The 18,346-nt window shown below is 41.9% G+C and overlaps 1 protein-coding gene across 1 annotated transcript; it reads left to right on the forward strand.

Annotated features, from left to right (window-relative positions):
• The first annotated feature begins 2,171 nt into the window (after positions 1 to 2,171).
• On the forward strand, positions 2,172 to 17,780 carry GALR1 (galanin receptor 1). Its single transcript, XM_005432028.3, has 3 exons — positions 2,172 to 4,442; positions 11,532 to 11,597; positions 15,038 to 17,780. Exons 1-3 carry the CDS (start codon positions 3,741 to 3,743, stop codon positions 15,353 to 15,355), a joined length of 1,086 nt encoding a protein of 361 aa, XP_005432085.2. The 5' UTR covers positions 2,172 to 3,740; the 3' UTR covers positions 15,356 to 17,780.
• Positions 17,781 to 18,346: the final 566 nt, after the last annotated feature.

The raw sequence follows: 18,346 nt of genomic DNA on the forward strand, positions 1-18,346 counted from the left end.
TATGTCTATATTTTAGTGTCCTTTCCTCAAATTCTGACACAGCCAAATTCATAACAGTAGTGAAGTGATGGACAGTGTACAAACCTGCAAAAGAAAATAACCTTCTAGTCATCCCCAGAACTTCGTAACTGAAATTAATTTTGTCAGGTTATTTAACTGTAAGATAGAAAACATTTTCTTTAAAGTGCTCAGGATCTGTTGGTAATTCTAATAGTAATTCTAATCAAGACTATTATATCTGCCTTAGGGTTTCCTTTTCCTGCCTCACAAATTATATGATGACAGTCTGCCATATAAAATTAACAGAAACAGTGAGCTAGCAGTTTTTGTCTACAAAAAGCCTGTTTTTCTTTACTATATCTGCACAAGGCCTTTGCACAGCTGTAGAAGCATGGTTGAACCATTTTCCTAGAAACTATAAATCTCTGCTTACATAGGCATCCATATAAAAAATTCTCAATATTCTAAGACCCATCAAAATCATGTGATTTACACACTTTTTGGACTGCAGAAAAATGTTGATGCCCTCATACGGTTTTTTTTCCATAGTTGTATTTGGAGCCATCTCTGGGCTCCTCAGCAATGTGGACAAGTTGGATTTTGCTTCCCTTGGACGGGGAAGACTGGGGTCAGGAGAAGTCTAGGATGTTGCTGACACACAAGCCCTTTCTGAGTGGCTGTGCAGAGTGGCTCCCTAGAGAGAAAGGCAAGGCTGCTGCTGCTGCTGCTGCTGCTACCAGGGTAGAGGGGAGGGCAGCGGTATTAGCCACTGCTGGGAAGGGTGCTCCATCCACCCTCCACTGGCTGCTGTCCTATGCACCCATTTTGTCTCTTTGCCCAAAAAGCTGCCCTGGTGACCAATGTCTCCAGGCCTAGGCAGTGGGGCCCTGGCCTTTTCACTTGCACTGGCCTGTTCACTGCCTTTGGCAACTGCTTTCTTGGCCTGTGTTGGGAGCTGACCCAAGGAAATGCGCGAGGCATGTGCTTAAGAGATTTATTTTGCAAAGATATGAAATTTATTTTCTTAAAGTGTTATGTAAGTTTTTTACTGATTTTTTTTCTCCTACTTTTTCAACTAATTTGTGTATTTAAGTATATAATTATTTGTACTGAACTCATAACAACTTTTCTGTTGGAACTTTCTGTAGCATGAAAATTTTAGATTTCATGCAATCTAGATAACAGTCTCGGTCTAGATAACAAGAACAGTGGATAAAAATGTCAGCACCTGTTTTTTTACGGCAACCTTAACAGGAATCATGAGTACTGTCAATTTTCCTTCGCTGATGTAAAAGCCGAAGCCTGTAGGCCTGACAGAAAAGCTACAATACAGTTGCATTCTCTGTTATTTTTTCCGCCCTAATGCTCAGGGAAATCTTACAAGAACTATATACTTTACAATATATACTTAAGAGAAAAGCAAAGCTTGAACTGCAAAAATGTCAATTAACATCTAAAGGAAACTAACAGAGTGAACATCCCATCCAGATCACTAATGTGATTTTCAGATTGCTTTGCCTTAAAAATGATTATGTTTCTGTACCCACTTTTCTTGCTTACTTGTATGTAAACCAGTCTAATATTCTTTGGTCACCTTCCAGGCTATACTGTTCAAAAGACAGTATTTCTTAAGAAAACAGAAGCATAAGTGATGAGGACTAATGCAGCATTTTAGATGGAGAGTTGTGATCAATGCAATGTTAGCATTAACTTCAGGAAGGCTAGGATTGCACTCTTGGCATCCTAGAAAAGAGTGATGTCTGGCAACAAGTCGTGATTCAAAAGCAAAACATCAGAGGTATTCAAATATTTCTTGTATCTCATATACATATCATTTGAAGGAATTCACAGTGGCAAACACAGGCATCAGCAACACTCAGGAAATCTGTAGAGCCCTCTATTCATTTTCACAATGTACTTACAGCACTTCCAAATAATTCATGGTATCTGATACAGTCTAGAAATGTTTAACAATGTCTGTTCTCAAAACCCTTACAGAAGTAGAGATTAGTAAATTTGCGTGGCAATTAAACACGTCAACAAAACCATAAGGTATGCACCTGAGAAAAAAAAACCCACAAATCTGTTAGGAATCTTTACTGGTTTGTTTAATATTTGTAACTTCTAAACTGAGTTGCAGTAGACATAGCAAACAGTACAATCCAAATCAAAGTTTCTCAGATCCATAGAAACCGAATTGTGCTCTCCCATTACCCATGTTCCTTTGGACATAACGGACCAGGCCGTACACAAATTGAATTAAAATCTAGATCTGAGCAACTCAATAGCTCCCCGGTCAGCTGATGTGCAGCTGCTGAGATGCCTCGATGTAAGTAGCAAAAGGGAAGGCAGAAAAAACACCCGTCAAAGTGTGGGCTGCCAAAGCAGCCGAGGAGCTGCGTGCCCCCCCGTGCCGTGCCCGCAGAGCCCTGCGCGTCCCGCAGCGCCCGCGGCAGCGCGGCCCCGGCGCCGGGGGGGCGGGCAGTGCCCGGCGGAGCCGCCTGTCCGCCGCCGGGTCCCGCCTGCCCCGTGTCACGGAGGGATCTCTAACAACGAGCAGTCAAGAGCCCCAGGGAGGAGAGAGAAAACACATCACCAGCTGTAGCTGAGAGGCAATTTGAGAGCAAACGGCTGGGGACCCCCTGGCAACTCTGTTTCGCTCACAAGGTGTATGTGTCCGTGGGTGGATGCATGAACTGGCACCCGTCTTCTGGGGGAAGTTTTCTATTTCGTCCAGCTCTGGGAAGACTGCCTGCTCAGCGGCTCTCAGCGCGGCACCTCTCAGCGCTGCCTGCGGCTGCCGGCCCCGAGCCGCCAGCCCTCCGCGATGCCGGCGCGCAGCGGCGGGGTTTTGAAACACGGGCTTCGTGATTTCAGCGTGAAAAGCGGCCAGACTCTCTTTCCCTTTATTTTTTTGGAAGGAGTAACAACGCCTGCCACCTTTTGTTCTGCGAGCTACTCCATATAACGGAACGATTAATGAAAACCCGCGAAGGAGGTGAAGACGGTGCGCAGAGGCGGTGTTCAGCCCGGACTCACTCCTGCGGCCGGCCGGGCACCTGTTGAGGCGGGGTAGGCGGGCGCTCGCTCGCTTCAGTCCCTCCGAGACAGTTCTAAGCCCAGCCGGAGCTGCCTAGCGCCGCCCCGGCCGTGCTGAAAGACGCGACGCCTGAGCCTCCCTAGGAGCGAAGGCAAAAAGCAGAAGTTTTCTGAGGTGGGGGCCGGGGCCGCTCGGCTCCGCTCAGCTCCGCTCCCTGCAGGCGCACCGCCCCGGGCCGCCCTGCGGGGGCAACGGCAAGCTAAGCCGGCAGGGGAGAAGAAGGGGGGGACCCCCCCGCGCCTCCTTTCCCCGAGGAGACACCCCCGCGGAGCTCGGTCTCCCGCGGCCGCCAGCGCGGAGAGGCGCGGAGGCTCGGCCGCTCCGCGGGGCCGGCCCGGCGCGGGGGTGCGCGGTTGCGGCCGGAGCGCCGCCCCCGGCGGAGGAGCCGGCGGAGGGGCCGGCGGGGGCGGGCGGCCCGGGGCAGCCGGGCGGAGCGCGCTGCCCGGCCAGGAGCGGCCGGGGCTGCCGCGCCGCCTCCGCGCCCAGCGGCGCGGGCTGCGCCCCTGCGGGCGGCCGGCACCTCCCCCCTTCCCGCCGCGCCGCCGCCCGGTGCTGGCGGCCGCCCCCGCTGGCCGCGGTGCCGGGGAGCGGCTGCTCCGCTTTCCGCCCGCGGAAACTTTGGCCGGCGCTAAGAGGGAGGATGGAGGTGGGGGAGCCCGCGGCGGCGCCCCTCAACCGGTCCCGAGGTGGGGCAGAGCCGCCCCGCGGGGAGTTCAACCTCTCCGCGCTGCCGGAGGCGGAGGGGAAGCCCCTCTTCGGCATCGGCATCGAGAACTTCATCACCTTGATCGTCTTCGGTCTGATCTTCACCCTGGGGGTGCTGGGCAACTCGCTGGTGATCACGGTGCTGGCGAGGAGCAAGCCGGGCAAGCGCCGCAGCACCACCAACATCTTCATCCTCAACCTGAGCATCGCCGATCTGGCCTACCTGCTCTTCTGTATCCCCTTCCAGTCCACAGTCTACGTGCTCCCCACCTGGGTGCTGGGCGCCTTCATCTGCAAGTTCATCCATTACTTCTTCACTGTCTCCATGCTGGTGAGCATCTTCACGCTCTCGGCCATGTCTGTGGACCGCTATGTGGCCATCGTGCATTCCCGACGCTCCTCGGCCTTGCGCGTTTCCCGCAACGCGCTGCTGGGTGTGGGGCTCATCTGGGCGCTCTCCTTCGCCATGGCCTCGCCTGTGGCTCACCACCAGCGCCTCTTCCACCGCGAGGCCAGCAACCAGACCTTTTGCTGGGAGCACTGGCCCAACCCACGCCACAAGAAGGTCTATGTGGTTTGCACGTTCGTCTTTGGGTATCTGCTCCCACTGCTGCTCATCTCCTTCTGCTATGCCAAGGTGGGGCAAAGTGGGTTGTGGTGAAGGCTATGTAAAAGGAATGGGGGGGGGGGAAGCATGGAGGGGGCAATGGTGGTAGGTGTCCATGAGCTGTGGGGCCATCTCTGGCCATGTGGAAGGACATGGTACTGTCAGGAGGCAACAGGGCTGGGGTGTTTGTGCCATGAGGGTGGAGGGCAGGTTTTGTAGCCTAGGGGTGACTGGAACACGCACACCTGTGTATGTGTGGCACAGATGGGTCAGGACAGAGATTGCACAGTGTGGTTAAGGGAGTTGTTCTGGCAGTTACTGGGGTCCCTCTGCCAGATTTCCCTCTTGCAAAGTGCTAAGGAGCCCCAATGCTGTTGCTGCTTTCCCTGTCAACGCAACTCTCTTAGTTTCTTTCAGTGCTGTGTGAGGAGTTAAATAAAGTACAACACAGCAACAAGTTGTTCAGACAAAGCAGTGTGGTTCTTTAAAATGCAGTGCACTTAAAAATGACACAAATCCACCGGTGTAGTCTAATCCGGTTAACATGTTAAGAGCAAAAAGCGTATTGCACTGCCTGGTCCCTGTGAGCCCTGTCTTGCCCCAGTTAAAGTGGATGAGAGATTTACCTTTGACTCCAGCGATGGCAGGTGATGCTAGGGACCAGTGCATGAGGACCCAGGTAGCAAAAAGCAGTAAGTACGGGTGCCTGACCTGAATAAGGGTATTTCAGGACTTTTCTGCTCAGGCAAACTGTCACATTTTTCTGTAAATATTAATTGCAGCCTTCAGCGTAAGGTCCACTGCTTGCTGCTCAGCAGGATCTGGATCGTCAGCTGCTACGTGCTGAGTTAGGCGGACATCCCCCTGTTTCTGTGCCAGCAACCTTCAGTAGCAGAATTTCTCCTTGGGCAGTAATTTACGCTTGAAAGGATAAGTCTGCTCTTGCAATTAAGGAATGCTGAAGTGTTGAGAAGTCAGTTCTTTAACTGGCAAGTTCAATAGATGTAATGAAGTGTTTAGTTTGAACAAATAATTTTGTGTTCCGTTCAGTTTTGTATGTATTACACCAGCTTAATTGTGATGTCCAAATTAAGGCTAGAATGGCATCCAACTCTGCTAAACCGAAGCTATGCAGAACTCAAAAGGACAACATTTCTAAATTACTGTTTGTAATGAAGCAAGTCCAACCTGGCAAATGGAGAAGAAATACATATTTTCATACATAAACTGAATTCTGTTTTCCCTGAGTGAATACATGGATATTTCCCCTACAGTGGTGAATATGACTGAGCTGTGAGAGGGATGAAACTTGCTGTAGCCATAGATCATCAGAGTTTTAAGAAAACATTACATACTTCAGGGACAATGATACAGAATATGAAAGAGGGAACTTTTCAGTTATTAAGAATTCTTATATTTTTCAAAGCCAAAGCATCTTCAGTTTCAGCATAAAGTACCAGCCTTCAAAGTCTAATTGTAAGACAGAAGGTTGAAAACCTGTATTTCAAAATTACAGCAGTCCTGCATAGTAGGGGGTGTGGGGGGGTGAGGGAAGGAAATATGCTTAAAAAAATATAAGCAGAGTGAACACACCATGTTATCACAAAGCACCACTACAGAAGTAGATCTCTCAATATTAGTATGTATATGTAGCAAAAAAAGAAACAACACAAAAACCCCAAACCAACAAAGCAATCCTATGTGAAGTACATACGCAGAACAAGTTCATAAAATCAAGGCCACTCAAAGTTACAACTGAATTGTTGTGCCTAAATTATTGCCAGGTTAGGATCTCACCCGTGCTTGGTGATGTGTTTTGAACCTGTATGTGTGATCCTGCTTGCCACAGTGTCAGGCTGGAAGATCCAACCTAAAGGGATGAGTTTTAGGAGATAGCTGGTATTCCCATCAGTGTCAGAGAAGCAAAAAAACCCCTGTGAATTGTACAAGGTGGTATTTGTACCCTGCAGTGTAAAGGCTCATTCCTGCCCTCAGGAGCCACTGTCAGAGAATCTCCAGCTGCAGTATCTTGGCACGTAGGGTGGGTGAGGGAGAAATTAAGGATGATAGTAGTTGAAAATGAGCTGAAGTTTTAGATCTGTCGAAGCCATTGCTACTCTCATGGGTCTCAAGCAAAGTGGTTGCTGTGAGCTTTTACTGATGTCACTAAAGTACTATGAAGTACAAGTATTTTGGCATCTGAATGCATGTGAAGTTAGAGGGTCCCTGCTATGTATAGCCTCAGAAGTATTATAGAAATAAATGCATTAATTTCTTATGGACTTCACTGGTTTTCATGAACTGTGGCTCAGCTAAATAATGCAACCTTCTGATACAGTAGATTAAGACAAAGGCGACTCATTTCTCTGTTTGAATATAGTACCTTTTTCAGACTCCTGTAAAGCAGTTCTGTTCCTTTTTATAAGCAAATTGCAACTGAACTTTCAGTTTTGAAAGTAATTTTTTAGGCACTCTACTAAGGGAGCTGAGGTCTTTCTGTCTCTCATTTTGTCTTAACTTACGTTAGGAAGGTTTGTATTTTCCCCAGAGGATAGCAGTAGTGTCACAACCTACAGAAGTGCTGAAATAGTGCTAGGTGTTTGGAAACAGCATCCTCCCACAAAATCAGAACTGGAAATCTCATGTGATGTGCTCTTAAGGTAGAGATTTACAAGATCATTCTCTGTGTCCTGTGCATACAGCTACCCATTGCCGATGTCTCACAAATGATGTTGGTTCAGTTTCAATCAAATTTGATAAAGAAGTGAAAATATCAGAAGAAATTATACTTCCCTAGGTTTGTGAAAACAGGAGTCAATGAAGAAGGGGGAGAGTCTTCACCATCCTCTCTCCTTTAAGGAGAGTCAGTTTGCACCCAGCTGTTATACATCAGACAAGCCATAGGGAGAAGAGGTCTCATGTAGCATCTACTTATGGAGGAAACACATATTTCTGGGAGCACACAGTCAGGAAATCACAAATCCTTAGGAAACTAGCTTTTATGAGTCCACAGAACCACTCTTAAAAGGAGCTTATCACTCCAGCCAGAGGAGCAGTGATCATATAGTTGAGTTACAGTGTTGCGTACTTGTAGACAACCTGTATTCTTGGTTTTTTATTGTTTATCATATTACTTGACATATTTTTTAATACTGACTTTTTGTACATGTTTAGTAACACTGCTACAACATTTGCTCACTAGTGTGTTCTTAAAGTAATGATTCCTATGAGCTTCTAACAATTGACATTTGCCAGGGTAGTGCAATGTGACAGCACATTTTGGGTACCTCTGCTTTTGAGTACCCCATTATGAGAATTCAGTCCTTGCAAGTCAGGCCTCTGTCAATCAAACCTTTAGGCTGGACACCTAAAATCATTAGCAACCTTTTTCTTTTATAGATGTATAATGTTATAAGTGTTTTTGGTTTTTCGTTTTTGTTTGGGTTTGGTTTTTTTTTTTTTTTGCCTTAAGAATGTTTCCATTATTACCTATCATTCTGAGCATTCTGAATTAATAGAAGTCATGTATGATTTATAGCCTTGGTATAAAGTAAGCCATACAAAGTAGGAGACACATTGTAAAATACAAGCTTATATGGTTATTGGCTTAAGATATTGTATCTTAGATTTTGCTGAGCAGCAAGAGAAACCTTTATGAAGCTACAATGAAAAAAAAAAAAGGGTATGACAAATAAGCGACACACTATTAGATGAAAGGGGGTGAAGGATCTGTTGTGACAACAGAGGTAGCAGCGTTACTTTATAAAATGGATTGCAGGCAATGGCACTTGAATTTAAATCAGATTCATATTATAAAATATAGTTTGGAATGGTCACATTATGGCTGTTAAAAAAGCAGTTCATTCTTATTAATGACCTTGTGCGGGCTTTCCTGCTGATTTTCAATGGCTGATAACAAAGGCGTACTCAGTGGGATGATTATATACAGACGGACAGGAAACATGCTTTGCAGCAGTGCAGGCTTCAAACATTTGCAATGTTTGGTAGACTTATGTGAGTAGGCACTGATAGTTGAAGCTATATTTCTCTCTCTCCCTATTGGAAAAATCTCTTTCTCAACTTGATTTGGTCATAGTCCCTCAGCCTGGGCTCTCAGACCATCTTGAATGTAATCCCTGAAACACCCTGGGGGAGGGTGGGGGTGCTGGGGGAGGGGAGGAGAAGAAATGGATAGTCTGTAAGCAAAATCCAGGGCCTCCCAAATGCTCCGTGGTAGCTGTCAGTGGTAGTACATTCTGGACCAGGCTGGAACTTCTTATACTTCTATGATCCCACAAATCTCCTTACACCCTCTTTCACAATAGGATAACTTTCTTCTCACAGCATCCCACCCTCATCTCCAGAAAACAGGAAAGCTATTCCTTCCCTGAGAGCTAAGTAAGTTCTCCGATCAACAGGTACATGAAAGCTGGACATAGAAAAGTTTCATGTAAAGAATTAATTTTCCTACGCAGCTGAATTAAAAAAAAAAGTTAACACCTTACCAGAACAGGTTGTGACCTGTTTTTCAGCAAGGTGGGTATTTCGTTCCGTGAGCTAAAAATGTGTGTGCCAATCTATTAGTGGATATTTTTCAAGGTTTTCTTTAGAGAAGTAACCTGAGACAAATTAAAAGGCTCATGTAGAATTATTGTTCATTCAAGTGAAGTGACAGTGTTTGTTAGAGGATCAATTGATTGTTCATTGGCCCAGAGAAAAGATAGTTTGAACAAGGCAGTGAGGAGAAGTGTCTTTGATTTGCCTTTGCATAGACATGGCTCTTAATATCCTCCACAGTGTTTTGTGTGGGTCTCTGAGTGCTGTTCCACTGCTGATGATAGGTAATTAAATTCTGCCTATTTCTCTTGCTGCTGGTTTGCATACCATCTGGTACACTGCCACAATAGAGCCAGCATGTTTTCACTGCAGACACTTATTTAATGAAATATGTATATAATCTGAAAGAGGTGAAGTTGAGAAGGATTCATTGGAGGTTATCATCTAAATCTTCAACAGCACACACACCCCCACCCCCTCCTTCCTCCAAATATACAATTTAACAGTTTTGTCTGCTGCATCTTTCATTGAAATGGAGAGAGATTAAACACAAAAAGTTGTGCTAAAAGTTTCAGAACAAAAGAGAAAAATGCTTGTAACTTTAAAAGAGGATTTAGCATTTCTCATTTCTGGGCAGAGTTTATCTGACTTTAGTTTTGGACTGCAAGGAAAAATCACAGTACAGTGCAGTCTCTGGGTGGCAGGTGATGAGATTTGCAAAGGTCCAGTAGAGACAGCCCATCAGTGTAAGTTACGTGAAGGGGATGCAATAGGTGAAGCAACAGTGATGAGAAGTGAACTTCACTGTATTTCTCCCGTGTGCTTTTTTGGTTTTACTTTTTTTCACCCATGGACTAAGCAATTCAGCTGTTTTGTACACGATGACAGCAGATGTCACCTGCCAGGTGTCAACATAAAGAGTGTATGAGCCAGGGGATCATCTCCTTCATCTTCTGCTGGACCTCAGGGGCTCTTCTGTCCTTTCCTTCTGGTCTGCTTCATCCTGGAGAAGAAAGAGGGGCTGAAAACAAAATGGAACATTTTCAGAAAAAAAACATTTATTTTTGTCCTGCCTTTCCTGAGCTTAGGTTAGCCTTGGTAGCAGCCTGGATAGTGTTTCAGAATAGGGAGTGAATGCAGAGCTGAGCCTTTCTACTCACCAACATGTTAGTCATGTTAGGGCAAATGAACTGCACTTCCAGTGTTAAGTGGTTACAAGTAATTTTTGTTGTTGTCTATGGTTCACTGGTAGCTAAGAGCAGACACTTAAAAAGTGGAATCCACTGATGAGCTGTGGTTGCTCAGAAATGCCATCTTAATTCTTTTAATTCATTATCTGTGTTTCTAAGACTCAAATGCCAGAGTGGGATGAAGTCTGTAGGTGGTCTTGTCTGGTGTCTGTCCTAGTAGTAGTAAAGTTGTTCATCCCTAGGAAAACAGAGGAAAATGTTCCCAGATTATATATGATAATTTTAACTTCTACCTTTTCACCACCTCAAGAAGTCTCCTTAGGAGCCCTAAAACTTAGTGTTATATTCCTTAAAAAATGATCCTTTTAATGCTGGATGATATTGCCTATTAATTCTGGATGATCTTACCTATTAAATTGTTCTCAGTTCATCTTACAGCTATGTAAAGTGCAACCTAACAGCATCATCGTTGTCATCTAACTGAGTGCTACACTCTGACACGCTATCTAAAAAATTCCTCAGACTGTATTTTAATTAAACCCTCGAGTTTAGTTAAGCATCTCCTTTTTAAAATTCTGTATGGTTTACAAATTGTTAAACACATTCATCTGAAGAGCATATTCCATGCCCCCCATGCCTTCAAATCATGCCACATGAATATATTAGGTTCAGTTAATAATGACTGCAGATAAATTAGGGCATGGACCTCTACACATCCACTATCCAAAATCTTATGTGTAAATAGTTATTTGGACCCTGCTTTTGGATGGTGAGCCTTTTTGAGACATATTTGAAAAAGTTGCTTGTGACAAGTACCATCAAATTGTTGAGAAAGATCATACCTCATGTGAGATACATTTTAGTATAAATTATTTCTGAAAGCCTAAACTTCTATTGAAGATCAGATAGCGCCAACATCCTGATTATATTAACCAAACATTCATCTGAAGAAAGTGAATTATGCAGGTGACTCAGTAAGCTCTGACTCAAAACATACACTTTTTATGTTACATGCAGTAAAGGTCATTCTAAATTAACAAGCATTGACTTCTTATGGAAGAGGAATGATTACTAATTCTAGGTCCATGGTAGGTTTCCATTTGTTGCCTTGTTCATTTGTGATATGTATTTGTTGTGTAATACATCTGAATTTTTATGTAAGAATTCAGTTGTGGTCTGCTTCATATTTGTTGAGTCACACAGATGCAGATATGTAATTCCTTTGGCTTTTATACTGTGCGCTTTTGAAATGTGTAAATTGGATCAGTAATCTTTGTAAGCAACTCTCGCCGTACTGGAGAGCATTATTTAAAAACCATGGGTTTCAATTTTAGAAACTGGTGAAATACAAGATGCAAATTATTCTTTTCAGGTTCTTAATCATCTACACAAGAAATTGAAAAACATGTCAAAGAAGTCAGAAGCGTCCAAGAAAAAGGTAGATTGCTTTCATTACTAGTATCTATTTGTTTATATTTTAGTTTTATGGCTAAGCTAATTTGGTATTACATTGCTTGTTGCCAAAGATGTAATGGAAAGAAGGAATTGAAATGAAGTATTTAATGATGTATTCTGTGTCTCTCTGAACTTAGGAGGATTGACCTCTTCTTTCATCCAAGTTTTCCGCTGCAGTGCATCAAGCCATTTCCTGAGATCCCCGTATTTTGAACTTCACAGCATCTGAAATTTAGACAGGGAGAGACGACCTGTCTGTAATATTAAATGGAGTTTTGTGCCTCATAGGCATTTCCCCCTAACTTGTAAATCTTTTATTTATTTATTTAATTAACTAGCCGAATTTTTAACATTTTGTGAAGAATTTCTAGCTTATATGATAAGACTTTAAAATCAGGTTTATTGTGCTTCCTGATAGATTAATAAGAGACTTTCAATGATTCTGCAATTCTATTGATTTTCCACAAAATATTTTTTCTCTTACGTTCAAGATTTAAGTTAAATACTGGTTACAAGCAGAATCATGAAAGGTCTTTAAAGCAGAATATAAGCTTCACAATTTAGAACAATATTTGAAAGATGTGTTTATATATTGAATTTGTCAGTTAGTATAATATGGTTCTGATTTTTGAGCAGATTTGACCACAGTAATCATTTGACTAACTTCTCAGTTTATGCATTTGGAGTCAGAAAAACCCCTCAGGCTATAGCTCTTCATTTGATCTTATCACTATTACCATATGGGCATGCAGACTGTCTGCAATGTAAATGAGATATACATGAACTCAACAGGGAGTAAGTAATCTATTATTTATACATTCTCTATTTTTTTGAAAAATGCCGTAGTCAATAGATTTTAATTCCTGGAATTAAAAGCATTATGGCCCTGATTCCATAAAATACTTAACATATATACTTTTGCACTTAATGTCGTCAAGGCCAAAGGTGTAGTTTTCAAACTACATTTTCAAACGTACAAATGTACGTTGCTATCTCTACTCTCATCTAAATAATTCTTGAACTGGAAATATCTGTGCATTTTCTCTAAAAGCTAATTCTTAAAAATCAGATCTGGCTAGGATCTAGCTTTCATACCTTTAGGGAAAAACATTACAGATATGCCCAAGACTGCCTGGACGTATCAGGGTTCAGTAACCAAAGGGGAAAAAAAAAGGTAGCCAAAACTTTTGCCTTAGAAAATAAGTTTCTGATCCTAAGGCCTAACTCAAAGTTTTTTAAAACCATCTCTGCTTTCACTAGTGTGCTGTCTCTCTCTGGTTGCAGTATCTTTCTTCTTTTCCTTTTACTGTTCTGTTAAGGATGTATTTCAGGCTTAATTACACATTTCTACCTTTATTCAAACCTTTATGAAAATTTCAGTAGTAGAATCTTAAAAATAATTTGCTCTATGTGTGGAAAAAGTTAATGAAAAATACGAATGTGCCTAAATGCTATTTTTTGTGCTTTTTGGTCATAAAACATCAATATTAGCATCACGTACTTCAGGTGGGTTTTATTTGCTGATGAAAAGCTGTAAGCAAGTTCCCATTAGGTAAACAAGAGCTGCCCTTTAATGTTACCTCGTTTGCAAGCCATAGTGATGATTTTGGAAAGGTAAGCTCTGAAGTTAGGCTTAGGAGGAATAAAGGGGTAAAACAGATATTGTGAGGTTTCCTAATGCAAATTTATTTATTCTACAGATATGAAATACCTAAGTAAAATAGTTACAAGAAACACACAGTCATCCTCTGCTTTCAGGTGCATCTGTGCAGTCTATTGAAAGTCAGTGACTTTCCTGGTGTAATTTTTTTTAGAATGTTGAACTAAGAAAGTAATGTGCCTCTTCTGAAGTAATTGTGCATGTGGGATCCAGACAATCAGTTTTCAGATGGAATATTAATACATTGAAAGGATCAGAGAATAATTTATGCCTCCTTATTGGCACATACTCCCTGATGAGACCTGAAAGAGCAGATATTTGTGTGGCTGTTTGTATGTGCAACCGACTTAAACTCCATAGGGCTAAGTAGAGGAATGGCTTGTGAGAACAGATGGATCCTTGAGACTAAACAAATTATATTTACTACAGATATAATGTCCTTTGGTTTCTGTTGTGAGATTTTATTTACCAACAACAGTATCTATCATAAATTATTTTGGTCTGTTGTCACAGAAATCAAACTTCTTTCTTCTGTAAGTTTCTATAGGTTAAGCCATATTGTTCTATAAGTTAAGTCATGAACATTAATCAAGTCAACAAGTATGGACCAAGTTCAATAAACCGGAAAAAAGTCTAGATATTCTCTGTGCTGCAGTATTTATTCCTCTGTGGCCAATGTGAAAACTACAAAACTACACTGTGTAGTTTTGCCTGTGAAGAAGAGCCTGTTATCTGAAAATTGTGTTGCAAAGTGTGAATATAGTAATTAAACAGTCCATAACATAATATGCTTTGGAATTAATATTAGGCTTCTACTGGAAGAGTGATTTAGTTGAAAGAGGTACTTGTTAGAGGAGTAGATATTAATTAGTTGAACAACTGCAAAGTACTAAGTGCTGTTTCTGAAGTAAGTGAAAGCTAAAGAAAACATTGGCAGTCAAACTGCACTGTACCCTGGCAGAATACCTTCAGTGCCTGAAGGGTCTGTGCTGACTGATACTGTAGCTGTCTGGATGGATCTAATGAACTTGATGGATCTTCCTCTCATAAATAATGAAAGTGGAGTCAGGAGGCAGCGCTGAGGGTATTTTGTGTTCCATTTCTCAGTTCAGTGTTTGGTGGTGAGCTTTACTCTCCAGATTGGTTTTGACAATGTGCAATTACCAGAAATTTCAAGCTCCTTACTTTTCCCTTTTTTTCCCTAGTTGTATTCCAGAATGTTGTTGTATGACTCCACCTGTGGAAATTTTACATTTGAAGGAGAGACTTTCATAGAAGCCCCTGCTCCTTTTTATAGACACTTGAGCAAAGCATTCATCTGACTGCTCTAAGCTTTTCCACCAGCTGCCTTCATGTAGAATAGATGTCTCTTGAAATTTTGGTCAGAAAGCCTTGTGCACAGATCATTAGATCTGGATGACATTTCCCAAAGACCCATGTTCTTGTGATTTTACTACAAGCTTATGTTCACCTCAGAAAAGGCTGAGGCTGTTGTGTAGGGTATCAGGAAGATCATCCGTTACCTTCAAGCAGTCATACATTTGCCTTTCACTGTGGCATTTTCCAGGCTAAAATGCTCCTTGGGGTAGTTCACTGTGCAAAATAAAGCCCATATGGGTAATGGAGTAAAATCAGTCATAAATATTCCAAAGTGTGTTATCTCTCAGTGTACCTTCCCCCCCACCCTAATGGTTTTGAAGCAGGTTGAAAGCTGATTCTTCAAGCGCTCATCAGACATCTGTGTTTTCCTTTCCCTGTCTCAGACAGCACAGACTGTGTTGGTGGTGGTTGTGGTTTTTGGCATCTCCTGGCTGCCGCATCACGTGATTCATCTCTGGGCTGAATTTGGAGTTTTCCCACTGACTCAAGCCTCCTTCCTCTTCAGAGTAACTGCACACTGCCTGGCGTACAGCAATTCTTCTGTGAACCCGATTATATACGCGTTTCTCTCTGAAAATTTTAGGAAGGCCTACAAACAAGTCTTCAAATGCCAGACGGGTAACAAGTCACCTCTGAATGACGCTAAGGAAAACAAAAGTCGGATAGATACACCACCGTCTACCAACTGTACACACGTGTGAACTTTGTCCTGGATGTTGGCTCTTCATCTGAGTGAACTAAACACCTAGAAAACAAAGCACAATGAGCTTTATCCTGGATTTGTCTTGATAAAGCTAATTGGTATTTAATGTACTGAAGTTGCATTTGTAGCAAAAGTCTGTGAAACTAGTATGAAAGAAAACTGGGCTGATCATTTGCATCTTAGATAACTTTGTCAAATGAAGCTCTTGGACCTTTAAAAGATAATTGAGTAAAAAATATTGGAGATGATATGCCTGTATTCTGACTAAGCCTACGATGTGTAAACATTCAAACATACAAGAAGGAAATGTTGGTATGGACAAGTAACTTTGTCGTCTTCTTTCATCTAAGTGAAGAGATGGCTAAAATTTCCATCTTACAGATAATAAATACCATAGTACTATAATTTTAGAGAGGAAAACTTTTGTTCTCTCTTCAGATTGTTTTGACAATGCCTTTTCTTTTTGTAAAGTAAAGATGGGTTCTGATTTGTTGCCATTCATAACCCTGATGGAGTAGCAGTATTAAACACCAGCCAGGCAGGCTGGCAGCAAAGTCTTGTGGCCTTTTTTTTTAAATTTTAAAATTTTAATTTTTTAAAAAAATTGATTGGAAACAGAAGTGCTGAGGTACTAACAGGCTGACTCCTGTTTTTACCTCTGCTGTCAAAAGTGGTTCCAAAGAGTGTTTATTGATGTGGTGATAGGCACTATATAAATACAAATATAAATTGGTATTTGTATATATATATAATATAAATTGATATAAACTCCAAATATAAACTCATTTGGAGTTGAAATAACCTGTGTACAACTTGAGGCAATTGCTTTAGGGAGGAAATGCTTATTTTATCTGTTTAGCTGTCTTTTTAATGTAATAACCTGAATAATGATGGACTTTTTTCCACTTCATATGGCTGCCTTACTGTATGCACAGAACTTTTGTGTACACTGTGTAAGGTTTTGTTTATGGCTTATGTGTACTTGTACCAAAATGAGGATTTGTGTCTGAGGGAAGCTTTTCTTCATGTGTTGCGCACGCGCGCGCGTGTGTGTGTGTATGTTTTGCTAACTTGATAGACTTTGAGATGGAGATACAGTTTTAAGTGTGCAATATATACATACATTTTTTTAAATACTATGTTCTGTAAAACTCTGGGAAATGCTTAAGCACTTGAAAACAGCATGCCCTTAAAAGTTGTAAGAGGGGCTTGATATCGTGTAGCTCAAAATTGGAAAAATTCAGAAAGATACATTTAAATCGGTACAAAGTATATAGAGTACATAGTCCAGTTCTGCAAATTCTTAAATAGGGTGAGTAGTTTCAGCAATTTTATAAAAGTATTTAATATGTCTTTAAGTGGTAAACCACTAAAGAAATAGCAGAAGGGCGCTCAGTCCTTTGAGAACATTATTGTCAGCTGGAGTAAGATATGCTTTTACCATTTTTGTTAATAACCATTAGACTCATAGAATAAATTAAGTTGAAGGAACCTCTGGACATCCCCTCAAGGCAGGGCTACCCTCATAGTTGGGTTGCTTCCTTGTCTAGGCAAGATTTGAAAATTTCTAAGGATGGTGATTCAACAGTTTTTTTGGGGCAACCTGTGCCAGTGCCTAGCCACCCTCACTAAATATTTTTTCTTATCCCCAGCTGGGATTTCTCTTGTAGCTTGTGACCGTTGCCTTCTGTGTACTTAAGTCTTCTCTCTAATATGTAATTTAAAATGGCAATTAACTTTTCCCCCAGCCTTCTCTTCTGAAACAACACATCACTCTCAGTCTCTCCTCAGCTGTTGTGCTCCAGCTTCCTGGCCAGATTAGTGGCCTTCCACTGGCTTTGCTCCAGCAACTCCATCCCTCTGGTGAACTGGGGTGTTCAAAACTGCCGTGTGCCAGATGTAGCCTCACAAGCACTGAGTAGACTAATTCCTTGACCCACTGGCTGATTCTTGCTAATAAAGCCCAGTGTTACAGTAATTTATTGCTGCAAGGGTACACTGCTGACTCGTGTTTAATTTCTGCTGTACAAGCACTCTTGTGTCCTTTCTGCAGAATTGCAGTCCCAGTCCAAGGTTCAGGACTGCTTTTGGCTTTGTGGAACTTCATGTGTTTGGTAGCTGTTACTTCCATTCTTCTGGCTTATCAAGGGTCCTCTGAAAGGTTAACCTGCTTTTCAACATATCCACCACTCCCCTGGGTTTGGTATCATGTGCAAACTTGCTGAGAGAGTCCTGTACCCTTGTACGAGTTGGCCAGATGCTCTGTCAGATTCTTTTTTCTCCACAAACTTGCTTTTAAAAAATAATTGTTCAGAGTGGTGGAATGACATCAGCTATGGAGGTTTAGCTTACATGAAAATGTCTACGTTTATGTGTCAGTGTTGTGTGCTTGGAAACAGTAAAATAATATTGAAGACACGGTATTGCATGCATGGTGTTTGTGTCATTTCTTTCGCATGAAGAGACAGTTTGATGATACTGCTAGGAATCCCCCAGAAACACCTCAGTTGGAGAAGAAGGGTTTACTGGTGCAGAAAACCATTTTCTGGGTTAGGATTGGGCTAGAACAATATTGAAGTTCCTCTGAATTTTCAGATCATTATCACCCACTAAACACTCAAATTATTAAAGCACTATCAGACTTCAACTGAATTTATAACATATGAGAATATTCTACAAGCTTTGAAAGTTACAACTTTTTCCTTTTTTAAAAAATTGTGGTTTTATTACTTTGAATATAAAATTACAATATAAATATGTAATTGTGTAAAGTTAATATTACGAGTTTATTTTTTCATCTGGAAAAGGCTTTTTTTCCTTAATTGTACATAATTTTAAACCCAGGTGCTTGACAATAAGAGAGCTACATCTGTTTGAAATTTTAAGGAGGGGGGGGGGGGGGATGGGACTGCAGCAACAATTAGAAAGGCCCCACCTGGTTCTTGTTGAGTATCAAAACCACTTCCACCTCACTTTTCAGAGAAACTTA

Source organism: Falco cherrug, chromosome 3, assembly GCF_023634085.1.
Source record: "Falco cherrug isolate bFalChe1 chromosome 3, bFalChe1.pri, whole genome shotgun sequence".
NCBI classification, from domain to species: domain Eukaryota; kingdom Metazoa; phylum Chordata; class Aves; order Falconiformes; family Falconidae; genus Falco; species Falco cherrug.